Genomic DNA, 19,674 nt, shown 5'->3' with positions numbered 1-19,674 from the left:
CCAGAGCACAAGTGCTAATAAAATGTCTTAAATATCTTAAATGATTTAACAAACATCTTAATAAAATTTTATTTCATTTACAAGCCTATCAAATAGTGAAGTTGACTCTCAAGTTGTTTTGACAGCTTGCACCATAGTGAGGATATTGTTAACTAATTTCAACATTTTGAGCCTCACATTTGGGGACAGTCATGGCCTAATGGTTAGAGACACAGACTGGAGACTTTGATTCTCAATACTGGCAGGAAATGACTGAGGTGAGCAAGTCAATACATAACCCCCAATCGCTCCCTGGGTGCCACAGCAAAAATGGCTGGCCACTGCTTTGGGTGGGTGTGTGTGTGTGTTCACTACTCCTAATCCTAAAGTGCGCACTGACTTGGATGGGTTAAATGCAGAGGAAAAATTCTGAGTATGGGTTATTGTCATTTTAACTTTCACAATTATAGTAAAACCGCTATAAGTAAAACCAATATGTGAGTATGCTGAGTAAAGTATCTGGTAACTGCATCCCGACTGATCCTGAAGTTCTTCAACCAGAACATCATGTCTGCTAAAAACATTTGAAACTTCAACTCAACCTCTATTCGTTTCAGATTCACAAAATGGCCCAGTGTGTGAAGATTGCACTTCTCTCTTGTACGTCATTTAACCAGTGTTCATTTTATATGGGATGCATTAGAAAAAATGACATCCTGCATCTCTATGTGAGTAGGGGAAGAAACTGGACATTTTTTTGCTTGGTCTCAGTACATTTTTATCATGTCAATATTAAGGCCCTAATATCATAGGTATAGGTTAATGTTAATATTGCTGGTCACATTACAGAATTTATATATGCTAAAAATAATCAAGCAAACCAAGCTTAATGGTAAATCTGTAACAACAGCTATTTACCACAGCTGCTAAACATTTCACTTAGGTAAACTGTGGTTTCCCATCGTTCCCACAGAGCATGACAGGAAGACAATTAAAATAATCCAAATAAAAATAAAAAACAGATTTCTCTGCATTCTGCATACACGCATTCGTTGGAAAGGTAACGAAAAATAAAAAATAATAATAAACTAAAACAAAGATGGAGGACGATTTTGAAGTTGGAGGAGAAAATGAGATGGAGTTTTTCACCCTTCCCTACCTTTTTGAACCGGAGTACTCAGACAAATAACTTAGATAGATGATGTGATGCGTGACCTTTCCAATGTGATGATGCTATGCATGGCGCATCTCAGAGATGGTTGACGGGCATTTGTGGTTAAAAAGTAGTTTTTTTTTAAATGACCAATCGTTTTCTGACTGATCAGAAAATGCACAAAATAGCGCAATATTGAATTGAGTACTAATAAAGGATGTACTTACTTGCCTGAACTACATTTGTTTTTTTCTGTAGCATTTACTTCACCACAACATCATTTTTATCAGTGTACTCGATAAAACGAAGAAATGACAACTCGAGTGAGTGAGGGTGTAAGTAGTAACATAATACTCGTGAGGCGATCAAAGAAATGCCACATTTTATTTGCCAAGATTAAAACATTGATAAGTCAACATAACAGTTAATAAAAGATTAATAAAAAAAAAAATACTGTTCATGAAAATTATTATTACACAGGCAGCTAAAAGTACAAGGAATTTACAACAGCGTTCTCAGAGTTTTCACAATTGATTTCGAATACCCAGGTACTCATGGCCTTATGTGATCATTAAGGGCTACTTTTCATGTGAAACTCTTCCCGCACTGAACACATGCAAGGCTTCTCTCCAGTGTGGATCCTATTATGTTTTTTCATGTTTCCTGACTGACTGAATCTCGTATCACAGTGTGAATTCTCTGGTGCTGTTTCAGTTCAGCATTATTAAAAAAGGTCTTCCCACAATCAAAGCACACATGATTCTTCACACCACTGTGTCTTTTCTGGTGTGCTTTTAAATGACTCATCTGACTAAAACTCTTTCCACACAAAGAACACACGTGAGGCTTCTCCTTTGTATGAACTTTCAGATGGACCTTTAGGGATGATGCTGAAAAATACGTTTTCCCGCACTGATCACAGTAAAACGATCTGTCTCCAGAATGAAAATGTAGATGTAATTTAAGACTGAATGCATGTGCAAAACTCTTCCCACACTGATCACATGTATGTGGTTTCTCTCCAGTGTGGATCCTCATGTGATTATTAAGGTGTCCTTTTTGCGTGAAACTCTTCCCACACTGATCACATGTGTGCAGATTCTCTCCAGTGTGGATTTTCATGTGAAGATTAAGGGTTCCTTTTTGCGTGAAACTCTTCCCGCACTGGTCACATGTGTGCATTTTCTCTCCAGTGTGGATTTTCATGTGAAGATTAAGGGTTCTTTTTTGCGTGAAACTCTTCCCACACTGATCACATGTGTACGGCTTCTCTCCAGTGTGGATCTTCATGTGTTTATTAAGGTTTCCTTTTTGTGTGAAACTCTTCCCACATTGAACACATGTGTGTGGTTTCTCTCCACTATGAACTGTCATGTGAAGTTTAAGACTTGTTTTGCTTGGGAATCTCTTTCCACAATGAAGGCAAGAATTTTCTCCGATTTTGACATGATGATGTTTCTCATCTCTTTCACTCTGTTCTTCACTCTCCTCATTCTGTTCACTTAAGCCTAAAATTAATTAAAACAAAGTTTTATTTTCATTCATCCATTCTCCAAACCAGTTATTCTATGTACAGTCGTGAGGGAGTTTATTTTCTGTATAACCTTAAACAATTAAAAGGAAATGTCATAAAGTTAACACTAATGTAACACAAGAACATAGACAACTGCAATACAATATTATATATATAGACACAAATCTCATGTTTCTGATACAATCTCTCAGATATTTAATTAATGTAATGATTTTTGTTTTACTATTAATTTAAAAAATGTACACAATCTTTTACACAAACTGTAGATGTGTATCAGTAACTTGTTTAATTTATAACTTTGTTGAAAAAAAAAATTAAAAAAAAACAGAGAAAAGAACATTTCAGTTTCAGGCTCCAGTGTCCTGTATATTATTTGATACTTTAAACATGTTATTTCACAGCTCTTTTAGTTCAATAAATTCAGTTTTATGAATTTAATATTCATTACTCATTAATGACGAATCAAGAACAAACACAAACCTATTTGTTCTTCAGTATCTTCAGGTTTCATTCTGCAGGACTCTGGATCACTCATGTTCTCACTGTTCAACTGTCTTCAGTTCTAGACTGATGGGAATATTCCAGCATTTATAGGTGAACTGCTGTGGGAGGAGCTTCAGGTTCTGAGGCAGGAACAGCAGATCTGCTAAAATCAAAAATAATCAGTTAGCAAACTGATGTTTTCATTATTGCACACATTTTAATCATTCAATGTTTTGTTTTGATTTTCATAGATGGATAAAGTTACAAATAAAGTTATTTTATCTGTCATATGAACAAATGGACAAAAGAAATAGAAAAATGGAAATAAATAGGGCCTACCATAATTAAAAGATTCCATTTTAAAATATAAAAATATATCAATAATACATAAAAAATAAAACAGAAGGTAAAATACATTTGTAAGCAAGAAATAACACACCAATTCAGTTCAACTTCATTTATAGCTTAGTTTTTGTTTGTTGGTTTTTAGATTTGTGTCGTTTTTGCATTTCAGACTGAAATTAAATGATTTTTAGAGATAGCCTATCTTGTCGATTTCAAAAGTGATAATGGTGTAGTTTGTTTCAGTCTGTCAGCACCGATGAAATGAGCTTTAAGTGGCAGTTTACATGAGATTGAAGACAACAGCATAATGAATGAAGTGAAAAAAACACGAACTGTTGACATGAAGTCAGCAGCTCTGTTAACAGTGACACTCTTGAAACAAGCTTTACACGATCAACAGCACAGATCTCACTTTATTATACAGTGATTTAAACAGATTATTTGAGTCATATTTTTTAAAGTAGGCTATACAAAACTACTAAACGAATCCTAAATGCTAACCTGCCACTAAATGATTATTTAGCTTGCAAACATCAGAAACGACGCGATTAAAACAATGCAGAAATGACCCGTGTTAGTAGGCTAGCCTATACCGTGTGTTTTATGGTAAATGTACGACACTCTGTAAACTGCACAACTCACCTCAGAAGACTCGCGAGCGGGTTGGAGTCGCTGAATCATAACGACAAAAACAATAACACAAACAAAGAAACAGATGATTGCACGCTGAGCTGAGCTAGCTCTGCGAGTGTGTATAAAAAAGTTGGTTTCGCCAGGTGTCGGTGATGGCGTCACAACACATAATGATCTTCAGCAACAGATGAACTTGATTACTGGCTGGCTATGGTCCGTAAAGTGAATAACTGAAGGTCGGGACCTTTATTGAACCCCCGAATTAGTTGACTTTACTCGCAATTCGCGAGGAAACCCGTTGCCTTATACCACTTTTTTTTACACAAGCAGAAACTAAACATGTTGAGTTGTATTAACATGGAACCCTAACCTTTTACACAAGCTGAAACTAAACATGTTGAGTTGTATTAACATGGAACCCTAACCTTTTACACAAGCTGAAACTAAACATGTTGAGTTGTATTAACATATAACCCTAACCTTTTACACAAGCTGAAACTAAACATGTTATGTTGTATTTACATGGTTTAGAATAATAGATTTACTATTGGGTACCCAGCATGCATTGCAAGAGTCACCATTGTTGAGATTCATACACAATTCCGTTGGATTTTCTGCTGGAAAATAACAGGAAAAGTCAAGTGCTACTGATTTTAGTGACTTATAATCTCTATTGATAACAGCATCAATAGGCAGTTACAAACAATTGATCAGTTTACTCTTGGCTTTTTGCTATAACTATTGTGCTTTTCAAAATCACAGTTAAGGCAGCCAGAGAAAATATAATGGTTAAATGTCAAAGGCAAGAGCCCAACTAAAGCCAACACCTTTCACCATCATGGTGACTACAAATAAAACAATACATAATCAACATCTAAACCTCTGTTGATTCTCAACAAGATCTTTTGTAGACGTCTGACAGAAATAAAGTCAGTCTGTTTAGTAATAAGTTAAGCTGGTAATGTTCGACTCTTCGGTTCAAAATTTAAATGGTGCACTCTGCGCACTGTCACCTGTTTAAATAGGCCACGCCCCTCCCTTACAGAAGCGAGTTATCTTAGCTTAACATGATTAGTGCAATGAATCTTTCAACTAAATAGTACAAACAACTAATGTTGTTTAGTAATGATAGCAGGTTTTTACTAAACATAAAAGAATAAGTAATGATTACTCGTAAGTTTAATTAGAAACAAAATCTGGGTTTACAGTGTACGTTAATTTATTATGATCACAGAAGAGGTTTGACTTAAGATATTTAGAATAGGTCAAGGTTTATTAAGGCATAAATAGACACAAACTGACACATACAGTACATCTTAAAAGTAATAATAATAAATTATAAATAAATAAATATTTAAAAAGTACATATATATATATATATATATATATATATATATATATATATATATATATATATATATATATATATATATATACATACATATATAAACCTAAGAAATTCCTTTAAGACTATTTAACAATCGAATCGCACAGGGAACAAAGGAGTATTTGCATCGGTTATTTTTCATTTTTCTTTGGTATAGCGAGACCTGAAGGCAGCATAGAAAACTCCGGGTAAAGAAAGTGGTCATATCTAAAATCACAGAATGGACTCGAACTGTCAAGCTTCTGATCTTCCCACTGTTTGTGACTAATTTAATTAGTGCATTTTTATGTTTCACACTAAGATTTCCAAACCAGCAGCTAATGGAAAAGGACAGCACAATTTTCAGGGTGAAAATGAGAGAATCCAGAAGATTGGATGAGGTAATAGAACAAAAACACTTTCAGAAAGCCAGTTGGTGCAGATGCTATTCAAAGATTCACATATGTCAATTTTTGTAAACCAAATAGGCCTACTGATCCTGAAGAAGTTTGCATGACTTAATGAGAGAGCAACAGATATGTTTAATTCATTTATATTGAATCAGAATAATGCTTAATCACACCAATTGCCATCCTATTTGCTGAATTATCTGTTTTTTCAAACATGACTTTGTGTGTGTTGTGGAAATGATCTGAAATCTGTTTTATCTTATAGGACACACTGCTGTCCTTACTCTCTGTGTGCTGTAGAGGGCAGCATTTGACATCCTTTACGTCATTATAGAAGAGGACTTTATTCATATTTATATAGTAGCCTACACATGGTGGACAAAAGCAGTGAATGGTGAATTGGGTCTTACTGTGACAGTAATTGGTGTGAATCTCTCATGGACTGATGGAAACACATAATGTATAATAAGCTCTACCACACGTAAGGACACCTTTGATGGTCTTGTAGAAACTGTTTTCTTCCACCAACTCATGAACCATCTATTGTCATTACATCCACAATGAGTTATTTTATATTCATGGCATTTAGGGTGAGATGGTTGTCACTGAGCACTCAACTTTATTATATATCTGCTATATTTTTTTAAATATACAAGACAAACAACAAGCAGAAACAACTTATAAAAGTATAATTAAAAAAAAGTGCATTACAAAATTGAACACTGGTTTGGTTGGAACAACCTCAGCAGCTTTGATCTTGAGAGACAAAAAATAAAAATAAATAAAAAACAGTGAGTTAACATACTGACATCTGACTCCACATCCCAATGAGTGAATGTATGAGTCACGGGTGGTTGCTTGCAGACAGACGAGGAAGACGTATATGATTCAATTCAAAAGGTGTCTTCTCTACAGATCCAACAGAAAGGCAAACGGATAACAACACACTTAACATAGACAATTTTTTAGACAAAATTTAAGAAAAGTTTTACTGAAGATAGTAAAAGCTCTGATAGATAATACTCACACAGGAGTTCGTAGGCCGCCCCGCTTACAGTTACAAAGATCACAGCAGTTATACCATTTCCAAGGTCTAATTGATAAACATAGTAATTTTCCACACATATACAGATAGACAGAAGCATATCTCCATAGATTATGCAGCTGACACTCGGACTCTGAAGTTTCAGGTCGCAGATTTGGGTTGCTGGGTGCCAGCATGTCCCGAACAACAACTCCGTCAATCTACAATAATGTCAGTGGTTCCTTAAAGGGATACTCCACTTTAAAATGAAAATTCTGTCATCATATACTCACCCTCATGTTGTTTCAAACCTGTATGAATTTCTTTCTTCTGCTGAACAGAAAGGAAGATATTTAGAAGAATGTCAGTAACCAGACAGTTTCTGGGTCCCATTGACTTCCATAGTAGGAAAAAAATATACTATGGAAGTCAATGGGACCAGAAACTGTCTGGTTACTGACATTCTTCTAAATATCTTCCTTTCTGTTCAGCAGAAGAAAGAAATTCATAAAGGATTGAAACAACATGAGGGTGAGTACAGAATTTTCATTTTAAAGTGGAGTATCCCTTTAACCTGTAAGCAAGAAGACTTACACACACACAGACACACATCTTTTCCAAGGTTGGATTTTATCAGGCTCTAACAATAAACAGTTAGTCTCGTCTCAAAACATCAAGATAACAAGTTCTTTCTCTCAAGGATAGGAAACTTTAGTCTAAATGGAAAGTAAGTTCTTTAAATGGTCCCTTAAACTATAGACTTCAATGACACCCTGTGTGTTTTAACATGTTGAAGACCTTTCTCAAACACAAAACATTTCCTCATTTCATTTCTGGAAGCTGGGATAAATAGGCAAGCAATGTTACTGCATTCAAATATCAAATACAGACATTAAAGAATACATTAAAAAAACATTTCAGTGATCACACTGGTAACTTCTATAACCAAGTAAAATCTCCAGAGAGATCAAATTCAACTAATTTGAAATTTAGAAGGAAAAATATTTATTAATACCTTGATTATAATCACTCATTATACATTGAAGCAGCAGTGGATTCCAATCCACACCCTTCAACATATACTGTATATATTATACTACGCCAGAATGTTCACCACCTGAGTCTTCTCCTCCCATTTGTACCAGTGATGCTTGATTCCACTTCTCGCGTCCTGCGCAGACGTCAACGGCACAAATGGGTTGTAGTGTAGGTTGCCAGGCTGAGGTCACATATGGGCTGAGATTTGTATGATGTGTTGATTGTGTGAGTATGATGTTTCATACAAGATCTGGCAACTGTACAACCTAGTAGTACAGTATATTGATGTGATTATTCGTATGACGAGGTTTGGGCCATACAAATTACGCGAGTTCCCCGGATGAAAATACAGAACGGGAGGGTTGCAGGAGATGGGTGTGAAATATGGGAGACTTCGGGAAAAAAGTTCTGACCGTGTTGACAGGTATGATCATCAGACTTCTTGGTGCTGTTGCTGAGGGGCTGTTTGCTAATAAAAAAGGAAGAGTGGCAAAGGGGAAAAGATAAGTGTATACAATTATAAAAACATTTGCAAGTGCACCACAATGGAAAAGAAGTTTAAATACAATTTATACATACATTTCATTCTTCCAAAAACTTCAGTTTGAAAGAAATCCACTTGATTCCAACTCCGGCAGGAACTGGACCAGTTTTACTATAATAATAAAAGAAGAAAAAAATTATTTTAAATACCACCGCATAAAAAATAAAATAAAAATAAATGGTTTGTAATACAACAATACTGACAATTACGAAAATATTTCAAAAAAATTTTACATGATTTTTGTAGGGGAAAAAAGTCATTTTTCTTTTACCCAATTAGTCATAGGTAATACTTGCCTGCTTGATCTCGTCTTCTCTTCCTCCAACAACAGAACAGTAATATCCCTACTGTGAGTGCAGCCAGAACCAGGACTATATACATCGGCCATCGCGAGCGTTGAACTGGTGGATGACCTGGTGCAGTCACGGCTGGATAGATGGATACATATATTATTATGATCATATGTAGGCCTTTATTTCATATAAACTTCATTCAATAGACATTTTTAAGACCCAATGAATAGTCAAAATAGAGTTTTGTGGCATTTTGGATCACAACAAAATGCTAATTCTGTCATCATTTACTCTGCCTTATGTCGTTCCACACCTGTATGACTTTTGTTCTGTGGAACATAAAATAAGACATATTTAATTGTTTTGCCCTTACAATGTACATGTTCCACATAAGAAAGAAAGTCATACAGGTTTGGAACGACATGGGGGTCAGTAAATGATGACAGAATTGACATTGTTTGAGTGAACTATCCCTTTATTTACTGAATTAATTTTATATGCATTTAAAATGTAGAATCTTTCTGTTCTGTGAATATCAGCCTATAAATATTGATTGTTGCAATAAGGGGCTCAAATTTCTGTCCAATGAATTGCTATACTTGCAATAAAAACATCTCCTCCCTCTAATATTTAGCGACATATAGTGGCTGCAAACTAAACTTGCATGGTTTTAAAAAATGAAGCATATTAATTAGTCTGAATGTGTCTCATCAGCCTTTTGAATAATCATTGGCCTAATATGAATATATTGACATTCTCTACTCACCATTAACGGAAACATTGAAAGCCTTTTTTGTGGTGCTATTGACAATGACATTCAGTTGATAAAGTCCAGAGTCTGTGGTTTTGATGTTCATGATGGTAAGAGATCCAGTCTGAAGGTCAAACCCCAGTCGGTCCTTGAATGTTTCATTACATATACCGTAATACATAATGGTGTCGCGCAGGTCAACTGTAGCCGAACAGTTATTAGGTCCAAATTTCTCCCACAGTATTAGATCCGTGGAGTGTTTTAAAGTAACACCAGTGGATAGAGTGACAGATTTTCCCTCAGTCGCTGATACTGGCTCCACTCCATCCGCCTCGACAGCAAACACACCTGGAAAAACATTCAAGACAAGTGTCTCAATCACTCAATTTACTCACAACTTCTTTTTTTTATCTTAAAATAATTATTCTTCCCATTCTCCATTGGGAAGTATTTCGTAAATATGCCATCTGCAAACACCAGGGTAACTTATCCTCAACTAGAAAATAAATATGACCCAAAAATCACACATATAGTAGGCTGCAACATCCCTCCGCAATACCCGACAGTGACAGTGGAAACATTGATGCTTCACACAAACACCTTCCTCTTTGAATAACATTATTTCTGTTAGGAGGGCAGTAAAACTCAAAGCAGTTGGAATCGTCTCGAAATGCTTAACAATTTTGAAAAACAATATACAAAAACAGGACAATATTATGCCATTGTTATGTATTATGCACAATTTTATTACAAGCCTGTTACCACATGTAGCCAATAGAGGACAGCAAGTACACTTTAAATTAGGCCTATACATAAAATCTTTATAATTATATTTAAATGGTTGAATCATGCCAACATTGACCGATGCTTAAACTTTCATATCAAGTGGGATTTTCTTGCGTAATACTAGGTTACTCCAGGGGATTACTCTGGAGTTACTTACCTCATAATATGCTAAAATGCACTTTTGCTAAATCTAGATAAATCTACTAAATCTACTTTAAATTAAATAGGTCAAGTAGGAGACATGCATACGTGAAACCGTCCGATCCTTAGGAATCCGTGGATTATTATCGTGACAAAAGTAAGAGAACTATGACAATTGTTCAATGGAAAAATGTGTCTGTGTCACATGTGGAAAGAAAGCAGGAAAGTGTCTAAACCACAGCAGTGGGCGATGCTTTACACTCTCTCAAGCACAGATAGACCTTTAACAGCCACTCTCATTCAGGCCTTTTTTTTTCCTTTTTTTTCTTTTCTTTTTTTTTACTTTCAGTTCTGTCATGCACATGCCCACACAGAATCTGTTCCTGCAAAACTTCTCAGAGAGCTCTGGAGATTTTATTCTAATAGGGATCATTTGAACATGCTTTCAAATATCAATAAGAGTGTATTAGCTTGATGTGACTTGTTTTAATCAGCACAGAAAATATAATAAAAAGTCAGCTGTGTCTACGGATGTGCAGTGAGTGTATCACCAACATAACACCACAAAACCACAGGACTGAGAAAGTAACACCCACTGGACGGTTGCAGTAATGAGAGTCATTGGCTGAACCTGCTCTTCCTTACTAATATTTACAGAGACTCAAAAGTGATACTAGTCAGTCTTATACAATGCCCATGTGGACTGTCTTCTTGTTTTTCATCTGTGTCCATGGTGAGTTATGTAATATTACATTTATCATTAGTTATTTTGCCTCTGTTAAGAGTTTTATCCTGATGAAAGTCACTCTGCTAACGCTAAATCATCAGTATTTACAACTTGTTGCGGTAAAAGAGGAAATACCTGTGAACATGAAGCGTAAACTGATCATTGATCATTTATTTATAAATGGCACACAGAGGAGCTATGTGGAAACAAAATGAAACTATATCCTGTTGCTGAACACTTCCTTTGAGGTTCTTTTGAAAGACAATTAAACAATTCATTTTAACTGCTGTTTCTAACCAACAACCTCATTTGAATGTGTTCCAGATGCTCAGACAGATGCAATGATCTCAGTATCAGTGATGGAGGGAGATTCTATCACTCTAAACACTGGTGTCACTGAAATACTTAGATATGATCGTATTTTGTGGTTTTTTGGACCTTCAGACACTCGTATTGCTGACATTAATGATCAGGTCATCACTATATATGACCAAAGCGCGAGATTCAAAGACAAAATGCAGCTTGACCTTCAAACGGGATCTCTCACCATAAAGAACATCAGAACCACAAACTCTGGACTTTATAAACTAACTGTTCTCAGCCAACGAGGGGTTTCACACAAAACATTCACAGTTACTGTATCTGGTAAGTGAAATATACCTCCTCTATCATATTTTTGGTTTTATTTATCTTTCAGAGGGGAACTATTCTGGAAATGTGATGCAGTTTGTTCACTCACTCGTCAATGTTAAATGTGGTTTCACACTTTGGTGGTTCCTTCATCTTCTTTTTGTTTGTTTTCTTTTTGGTATAAAGCACCTGTTTCAACACCTGTCCTTCAGACAATCCCACAAGTTAGCCATTATCCAGGTGAGTCTCATAGCATTATAGCATGAAGATTATTTCTTTTAAAGGGGTCATCGGACGCAAAATTCAGTTTTATATGGTGTTTGCATATAAATGTGTCTTTACACCATATAATGAAAAAAATTCCATTCACTCCTTTTTTAAATAGCCTCAACACTTTATAATCAAGCCATTTGGATTTTCTGAGCAATATGATGTCATATTGCTCATGCTCCGCTCACGACCACTGACGGACTGTCCCGTATTAGCATATTTCCTCCCTTAGCCATTTGTATGCTTTCTGTGAGCAGGTTACCATGGCAGCCCTTTAAGTGTCTTGTGTGACACCATAGACTGTAAAAAAAGATGGACGACGCCCCTTCGCTCTCTTCCATTGATGAGAACTGAAGCCGCCAGTGTCCCGATATAGCGCTGACATATTGGAACTTGAGTCTGCGCAGTAGCGATCTCGGGACCAGACCTGCGCAGTAGTGAGCAGGAGGAAGTAAAGCCGCGAAATCAACGCTCCGCCCTCACTCTCGCAGAATGCACTCTCCCTGAGTGCACTTTTTTAAAAATGTATTGCAGTACGACAAGAGGCTTGTTAAAATAAAGTAAATACAATCTCCTCAGTCCTCCGAAGATCCAGAAAAAAATGTCCATTGGTGCTTCAGTGACTACTTCGCTCAGAGAACCTGTCAATCACAGCTGTCAATCATGACGTTATACCACCGCATCACGTAACTAACTAAAAACCAACTTATTTTTGAAACAAACACTTGAACTTACATCAGCGTGATAAAAACGACAGCAAATGAAAGAAACCACCTTTGGAAAAAAGATATTTGAAGTGTAATTTAATTGTTTAGTTGGTCTCACGTCCCGTTGAATAACACGGGGAGGCGGGACTTATGACCTTAGGACCAGTCACCAGGGGGCGATCGAGACGTTTTGGCTTCACTTTTCAGGGCTTGTGCGGCACACTTGTGTGACACCCCCCATGGAAGAGAGGGATAGGGTGAGCAGTTGCTCATTATCATTTAAAGAGACATGCACCGAAACGGGCCGCTGTGAACAGAGCAGTTTTTGAGGAGGTAAAAAGGGTGGTTTGTGTGGTAAATTTTTCCTTACCTGGAACCTAATTACCTGGGGCGTCTCCAATCGACACCCAAGCGTCTACAGTCAACACTTAATAAATATATCTGGGGCGTCTCCAGTCGACACTTAAAGGTCCCATGACATGAAATTTCCACTTTCTGAGGTTTTTTTTAACATTAATATGAGTTCCCCTAGCCTGTATATGGTCCCAAAGTTTCTAAAAATTTTAATCGGTGTAAATCGAGCTTTTGCTATTTTTCTCTGCCTTTGAGAAAATGGATGCTCAACCAGGCTGATCTTGAATCTCCTCCTTATGACGTCATAAGGAGAAATGTTACCTCCCCTTTCTCTGCTTTGCACGCCCAGAGAATATTTCTCGCCCATGAGAAAATGAGCTAGGAAGTAGAACGCGCGTGCGCGATTTTAGTTTGTCCACGAGAGATATCATGGCTTTTGAGCGAGCGAAGCATAATAATTGCTCAATAATTGGATGTACAAATGAACATCGAATGGTCAATACAGAGCTGGGCTTGCTGAACGTCGGACAAGTAAGTCAACAAAATTATATAAGTGTGCTGCTTTACTGTTTATGGTTACCTAACTTCTTACAAGTAGAATGTGGCTGTCACATTAGCTATGCAGCTATGCAGTTACTTGCGCTAATGTAAAGGTAGACTGCATCAAGTTACACATACTGTAACGCGAGTGTTGTAGCCTACATTTCTTTGTTATTTGGATAACCGCGTTTTCCCGTTGGTTATATGGCGCGTGCGATATCCGCATTTCAAGATCGCAGAGCTTGATGTAATTGTAATAAGATAAATTACAGACGTTACAGATCTCTCATGAAACGGCAACAGTAGGTTCGCGTTACATGATGATAACTGTAAACCATCCGAATAAAGTACCGTATCCAGACATAATATTTTAAACTAACCATTCGGAAACGTCCTGCTAGAGCCGCTGAGTTGCAACTTCTTCATCCGTTGCTTCTCCATCTGGATCGGATTCTGGGTCAAACTGAAATGCTTGAACGACTGCGTGTCTTCGTGCCATTGCAATATATCCAACATAAACAAATATGCATGGCATCGTTGCGCAAGATGGTCAAGGCCACACCCACCCTCCACCTTGCGCCGCCTTTCTCCTCCTCATTAGTATTTAAAGCTACAGACACCGAAACGGCCCATCTGAAGGAAGCTCATTCTGGGACTGGCTTGTAGTGGCTATAATTCTGCACCGAGGCTGAATTTTTGGAAAGAGATTTCAGATACAGTACTAAGGACCACTAAGGACTATATTAAAGCCTACAAAAAGTAGCATGTCATGGGACCTTTAATAATCTCTATATAGCTCTTGCATCTACAGTCGACAACTGGCTTCGAGTTCCTTACCCTAACTAATGTGCTGCGCAGCATTAATCACCGACAGACTTCAGACAATGCCTTCAAATATGCTTTAATCACGGCCGAAGGATCTCGAGCAATTCTCAGAGAATCCCACCCAAAAAGAAGAATACATCAGGTTTTAAAGACAGACACAACAAATAAGATAATGACTAACATGTCACCTTCTATCAATATGATTGGTTCAATTGGTAAAAAAGCAAGCAATGGATTTAACCCAGCAGTTTGTGTTTTAAACACACAAACAATTCTAGTTAATTTCAAGTCAGACATGACTTGACACTATCATATGTCTTGCGAATGCAGCAGGTTCAAAAATGAACATTTGAGAACACTTAATGGTACTAGAGGTCATGAAACCCATTTAGTTCCCATTTTTCATGGAATTGTTTATGAATTAGAACAAATAAGTGAGATCAAATAAAATGCTGTACATGTATTACTGTACAGTATGATTTAATATAGAACCCAATAGCATATTTAACTTGATTTGTACTGATACTGCCTATTAACAATCTCCCTTCTCTTCTCTAGCTTCTCTGCCCATTCCTGTCATCACCAGTGATTCTTCACAGTGTTCACTTTCATCATCAGTGTCCAGATGTTCACTGGTGTGTTCAGTGTTGAATGTGAGTGATGTGACTCTCTCCTGGTACAAAGGAATCAGTTTATTGTCCAGCATCAGTGTGTCTGATCTCAGCATCAGTCTCTCTCTACCTCTGGAGGTGGAATATCAGGATAACAACACTTACAGCTGTGTGATCAACAATCCCATCAGAAACCAGACCACACATCTGGACAACATCAGTCAACTCTGTCACACATGTGAAGGTAAAGTCTGGTTCACACGGCAGGATAATTAGGCCGATTTTAGCCCCGATTTACCCCTTCCGACAATCTTAAGGATGCTCCGATTATCGTAAAATAATCTGATCAGATATTCCTGCCGTGTGTGGTGTGTTAAGACTGCTCTCGTCTGCTCGGAATGACGTCGGGACTGCTCCGATCTCAAATCGGGGATATCCAACATGTTGGATTTTTTTGGCCTGATTTCTCCTCGTGTGTGGTGTCCCCCGGGGGCAATATTTTTTTCCCCAGGATGGTAGGGGGAGTGTTATGAAGCATCCGAGTCAGAGAGATCCATATGCAGTGTGATTTATTGATCAGAGTAATCAAACAGGCAATGGTCAGAACCAGCAGATACAGCAGTGAAGACAGGGCTAAATCGTAGTACAATACCAGGCAAAAGGCCAAGGCAGGCAGCAGACAATCAGAGACAGAGATAAAAGCAGTGGTAACGTAGGCAGACAGGGAGAAATCCAGAAACGGGCAAGGTCAAAAAGAAACGGGCAAGGTCAAAAACAAACAGACAGTCCACGGGAATAAACGCTCAGTAAAGTTCACAACAGTAAAACAAGACTTCGCTCCGAGTCTTGCGTGAGTGTGGCTTAAATGGGTGTTTGATCATGAGGTGCAGACTAATATGATAGTCTGGTGTGGAGTGCCCTCTAGTGGCTTTCAAAGGCACTCCAGCTGGTGACGTTACAGGAAGACTCATGAATATTCATTAGGAAAGTCATCCCTGATTGGTCTTAACCCCAGTGATGGGTCGGTTTAGGGAGGTCATAAGACCAATCAGGGATGACTTTCCTAATGAATATTCATGAGTCTTCCCCTACCATCCTGGGAAAAAAAAAATATCCCCCCCCCCCCCGGGGACAAACGAGCACGCAGCCTGTGGACTGTGGCGTGTAGCCAATCAGAAAGCGAGGTAGCACCAGGAAAGTATAGTCCATGCTCGCGTTGTCTCCACTTCTTTGACCATCGCCTTTTCTTTTGATAACGTTTTTTTTGGGGGTTAAAAACAAACTACAAACTATCGCCACTGCATCCTTTTCGTTTGCCATGATTGTTTACTCTGAAGTCACGTTTGATCTCGAGAGATTTTGCGAGATTTCCCATCTGACCTAGGAATGCTCAGGATGAGTCAAATCGGTTCGTGTGTGATGTGTTGATTTTGCCGTGTGGCTGCGCACCACACACTGTACGACCAAAACTGTTAGACCCGTGATTTTTTATCCCCGTGTGTGGGGTCTCTCAGGTTTGGAAAATCGGCCGACAATTTTAAAATCGTGCCGTGTGAACCAGGCTTTAGTGAGGTGTTGCCATATTTATGATAAACAAGTACATTGCCTTTACTTTGGTGTCTAAGTGCAATAATCTATGCTCATTGAAAAGAACAATGTTTTCTTATTTTTATTTAGACTCTGTCCAGTGTTGTGGTTTCACTGAAGCTGTGATCCGATTGGTCATCTCTGCTCTGGTGGGCGTGGCTACTGTTGCTGTGCTGGTTTATGACATCAGATCTACTAAAATTCATCAGGAAAGGAGAGCACATGTACATCATCATCAGTCCCTCACTGATACAATATAGTTGTTGAACAACAGTCTCATTACCCTCAAATACAATTTGCCCTGTCATAATGGGTTATGAGATGATTTTGATTTTTGTTTTTGTTATGGACCTTTTTTATTGACTTTGCATATTCTTTTTCTTCAGATACGATTTAAAGTCTAAGACAGCACTTACAAAAAGATAGATTGGATAAAAAAAAAAAAAAAAACTATATACAAGTTGTATGGAGATGCAAAACATTTCTAAAAAATATCAATATCAATCAATGCCCTAAGAAAAGCCAATTCATTTTGAGTTCAAAAGGTTCAGGAGAAGCATGTTCATTTAATCTGATCCTAAAAAATTAAAAAAGACGCCTTCCAAATAAAAATAAGTACAAACTGGTGTCCTACTAGTTTAGAACAGCAATAAAGGCACAAATGGCATGTAATTTGGGAAGATATATAATATTAACTAAGAAATATCACAGAAGCAACAGTGCTAACATCCAGAGTCAGATCATCAGTTTCTACTTCAGTAACATTAGTAGTTGCAGAATCTCCCTCCATCACTACAGCGCATGAGTAATTATTATGCAAGTCGAAATTCTGATCATATATTTTTAAAAGCTTTATAGATCAATAGGTTGAGAGTGACTCTTGAAGGACCAGCACCACATCCTCTCGTTTTACAATTGGTAAAATGTGCTTGATTAATCGATTTGGATAAGATTTGTGCACACAATGTATTCCTATTCCTGTTACGGCACATTCAAGACAAGTTCATAAACTAGTGCTAGACTTGCTATTGCAAATAACTCCCACTATCAAACCATATGCTTTACGATTATTTTCATTTGCCACCACAACTACTAAACTATTGCAGGCCTGATGAGTGTCTCTTTATCTTCACTTTCTACTGCAGTCCCTCTTGTTCACCACCAGAGGTCAGCACTGACACACTACTTTTCTTTTTCTTTTTCTTTTTGTAAAGCTTGCCTGTTTTCTAGATTGTTTCTTTGCTCAATGCCTACTATTTGGACTATTCGTACACAGGCTAATTTGTTAATCCCCAATAAAAGTCTTTGTATGAAGATCATTCTAACTTATCTTTAAAGAATTTTTCTGACAGGTCTGTATTGTATAATAATTATAGCACATGCAGTTTTTTTTTTTAGAAATACCAAATGTTTGGAGTTTTCACCATGACAACTCAAAAATGACTGACATTGATTGAATAATCAAATTTAGCACTGGAAATATGATTATATTTTGTAATTATCATTCATATGTGACAACTTCAAATTGTTTGTCATAAATCAACATCTCAGAAAAATGTTATGGGTTTTCAAATCAGTATATGACTTTCTGTTCCAAAATTGCATACATTGATTTCATACATGTCCATTGTAGTACACCATGACTTAAATCATGTAAATCAGGTATTTAGTATATATATGAAGAGTTCAGATGCAAAAGCCTCTAAGTGCCATCAGAAATTTTCTCATAGAATGATCATTTTTATCAAGCTCGTATATTTAAGTTCAGTAATTTCACTTAAATGACAATTAGGTCATCTTTATTGCCATTATTTAAGTGAAATTATTGAATTTAAATATACAAGCTTGATAAAAATGATCATTCTAGAAGAAAATTTCAGATGGCACTTAGAGGCTTTTGCATCTGAACTCTTCATATTATATATATATATATATATATATATATATATAAGAGAGAGGTTAGAGTGCGACATCCATCAAACTGACAGTTTTATGACCCTTAAGCCCCGCCCCCTTTTTGACCGTGGGAATTTTCCCACGCTTGCCCCGCCCCTTTCTACCCCCTCCCTCCCACCTCCGGACAGGTCACGTGACCGTGAGAATATTCCCACGCTTGCTCCTCCCATATGGGCGTGATCAGAACCAGGGATATATTATAAATTAAATTATATATTAAATTATATATTTAATAATATAAAACGTTGTATAAAGTTAAAATACACATGTGTTCTCACACATTTGTAAAACACATTAGTTGCACATTAAAAACTTTAAAATGTCAATGAAAAACATCTAAAACAACATTTTATGTTAAAACATAAACCGTGGGAAATTTTCCCACGATCCACATTAAAACATTTAAAACAACATGTATTAAAATTATGCCGAGCAAATAGTTCTATTTTCTAATACATTTGAAGAAAAGTTGTACATTCACAATTACAAGAAAAAGTTGTACTTTCACAATTACATTGTGTTTAAAGACATTGAAAATAAATCATGGTTCAGTCATTTACATGAGAGTATAACAAGTTAAGAGTTTTTTCATTACAAAAAGATAATTTTTTTAAAAATGTAGATCCATAATCATTTGACTTTCACACATTATTTATAAAATGTTACATTTTACATAAAATATCTTTAAAAGTGTGTATTTTCTTACAGATATAAAAAATGCGTTAGCATTAAAACATCTAAAACAACATTTTATGTTAAAACATAAATGTTCAGTCATTTACAGAAGAGTATAACAAGTTAAGAGAGTTTTTCATTACAAAAAGATAATTTTTTAAAAATGTTGATCCATAAGCATTTAACTTTCACGCATTATTTATAAAATGTTACATTTTACATAAAGTATCTTTAAAAGTGTATATTTTCTTAAAGATATAAAAAAAATGTGTTAGCATTAAAACATCTAAAACAGCATTTTATGTTAAAACA

At 36.6% G+C, this 19,674-nt stretch overlaps 2 protein-coding genes and 1 long non-coding RNA gene across 6 annotated transcripts; 1 reads left to right on the top strand and 2 right to left on the bottom strand.

Annotated features, from left to right (window-relative positions):
• Nucleotides 1-1,499: 1,499 nt before the first annotated feature.
• On the bottom strand, nucleotides 1,500-3,312 carry LOC311084399 (uncharacterized protein). Its single transcript, XM_084116401.1, has 2 exons — nucleotides 3,147-3,312; nucleotides 1,500-2,640 (listed from the first exon to the last, which is right to left on the bottom strand). Exons 1-2 carry the CDS (start codon nucleotides 3,199-3,201, stop codon nucleotides 1,787-1,789), a joined length of 909 nt encoding a protein of 302 aa, XP_083972527.1. The 5' UTR covers nucleotides 3,202-3,312; the 3' UTR covers nucleotides 1,500-1,786.
• Nucleotides 3,313-11,053: 7,741 nt separating this feature from the next.
• Nucleotides 11,054-18,387, top strand: LOC311085671 (uncharacterized protein). 4 transcript variants are annotated; one of them, XM_084118249.1, is made up of 5 exons: nucleotides 11,054-11,213; nucleotides 11,532-11,852; nucleotides 12,024-12,077; nucleotides 15,092-15,186; nucleotides 16,822-18,387. In XM_084118249.1, exons 1-5 carry the CDS (start codon nucleotides 11,171-11,173, stop codon nucleotides 16,855-16,857), a joined length of 549 nt encoding a protein of 182 aa, XP_083974375.1. In that variant the 5' UTR covers nucleotides 11,054-11,170; the 3' UTR covers nucleotides 16,858-18,387. The 4 variants fall into 4 exon arrangements, with proteins under 4 accessions (XP_083974375.1, XP_083974373.1, XP_083974376.1 ...); XM_084118247.1 differs by having other exon boundaries at nucleotides 11,075-11,213; nucleotides 15,092-15,388; XM_084118250.1 differs by having other exon boundaries at nucleotides 11,083-11,213; nucleotides 15,092-15,168; nucleotides 16,822-16,984.
• Nucleotides 11,642-15,376, bottom strand: LOC311085711. The gene is made up of 3 exons (XR_014606915.1): nucleotides 14,463-15,376; nucleotides 12,985-13,276; nucleotides 11,642-12,223 (listed from the first exon to the last, which is right to left on the bottom strand). It is a non-coding gene; the product is annotated as an uncharacterized lncRNA (long non-coding RNA).
• Nucleotides 18,388-19,674: the final 1,287 nt, after the last annotated feature.

Source organism: Abramis brama (genome assembly GCF_963993115.1).
Source record: "Abramis brama genome assembly, chromosome: 6".
In the NCBI taxonomy this organism is placed as follows: domain Eukaryota; kingdom Metazoa; phylum Chordata; class Actinopteri; order Cypriniformes; family Leuciscidae; genus Abramis; species Abramis brama.
Note: the sequence above shows the minus strand (reverse complement) of the source record. Positions and strands in the feature narration are given on the sequence as shown.

Bases quoted from the DNA above. Each gene is read 5' to 3' on its own strand.
- LOC311085671 (XM_084118247.1), top strand. From the start codon at position 11,171: ATGCCCATGTGGACTGTCTTCTTGTTTTTCATCTGTGTCCATG. The intron at 11,214-11,531 runs GTGAGTTATGTA...AATGTGTTCCAG, and splicing joins GTTTTTCATCTGTGTCCATG to ATGCTCAGACAGATGCAATG. The intron at 15,389-16,821 runs GTAAAGTCTGGT...ATTTTTATTTAG, and splicing joins ACTCTGTCACACATGTGAAG to ACTCTGTCCAGTGTTGTGGT.
- LOC311084399 (XM_084116401.1), bottom strand. From the start codon at position 3,201: ATGAGTGATCCAGAGTCCTGCAGAATGAAACCTGAAGATACTGAAGAA. The intron at 2,641-3,146 runs GTTTGTGTTTGT...AATTAATTTTAG, and splicing joins AGATACTGAAGAACAAATAG to GCTTAAGTGAACAGAATGAG.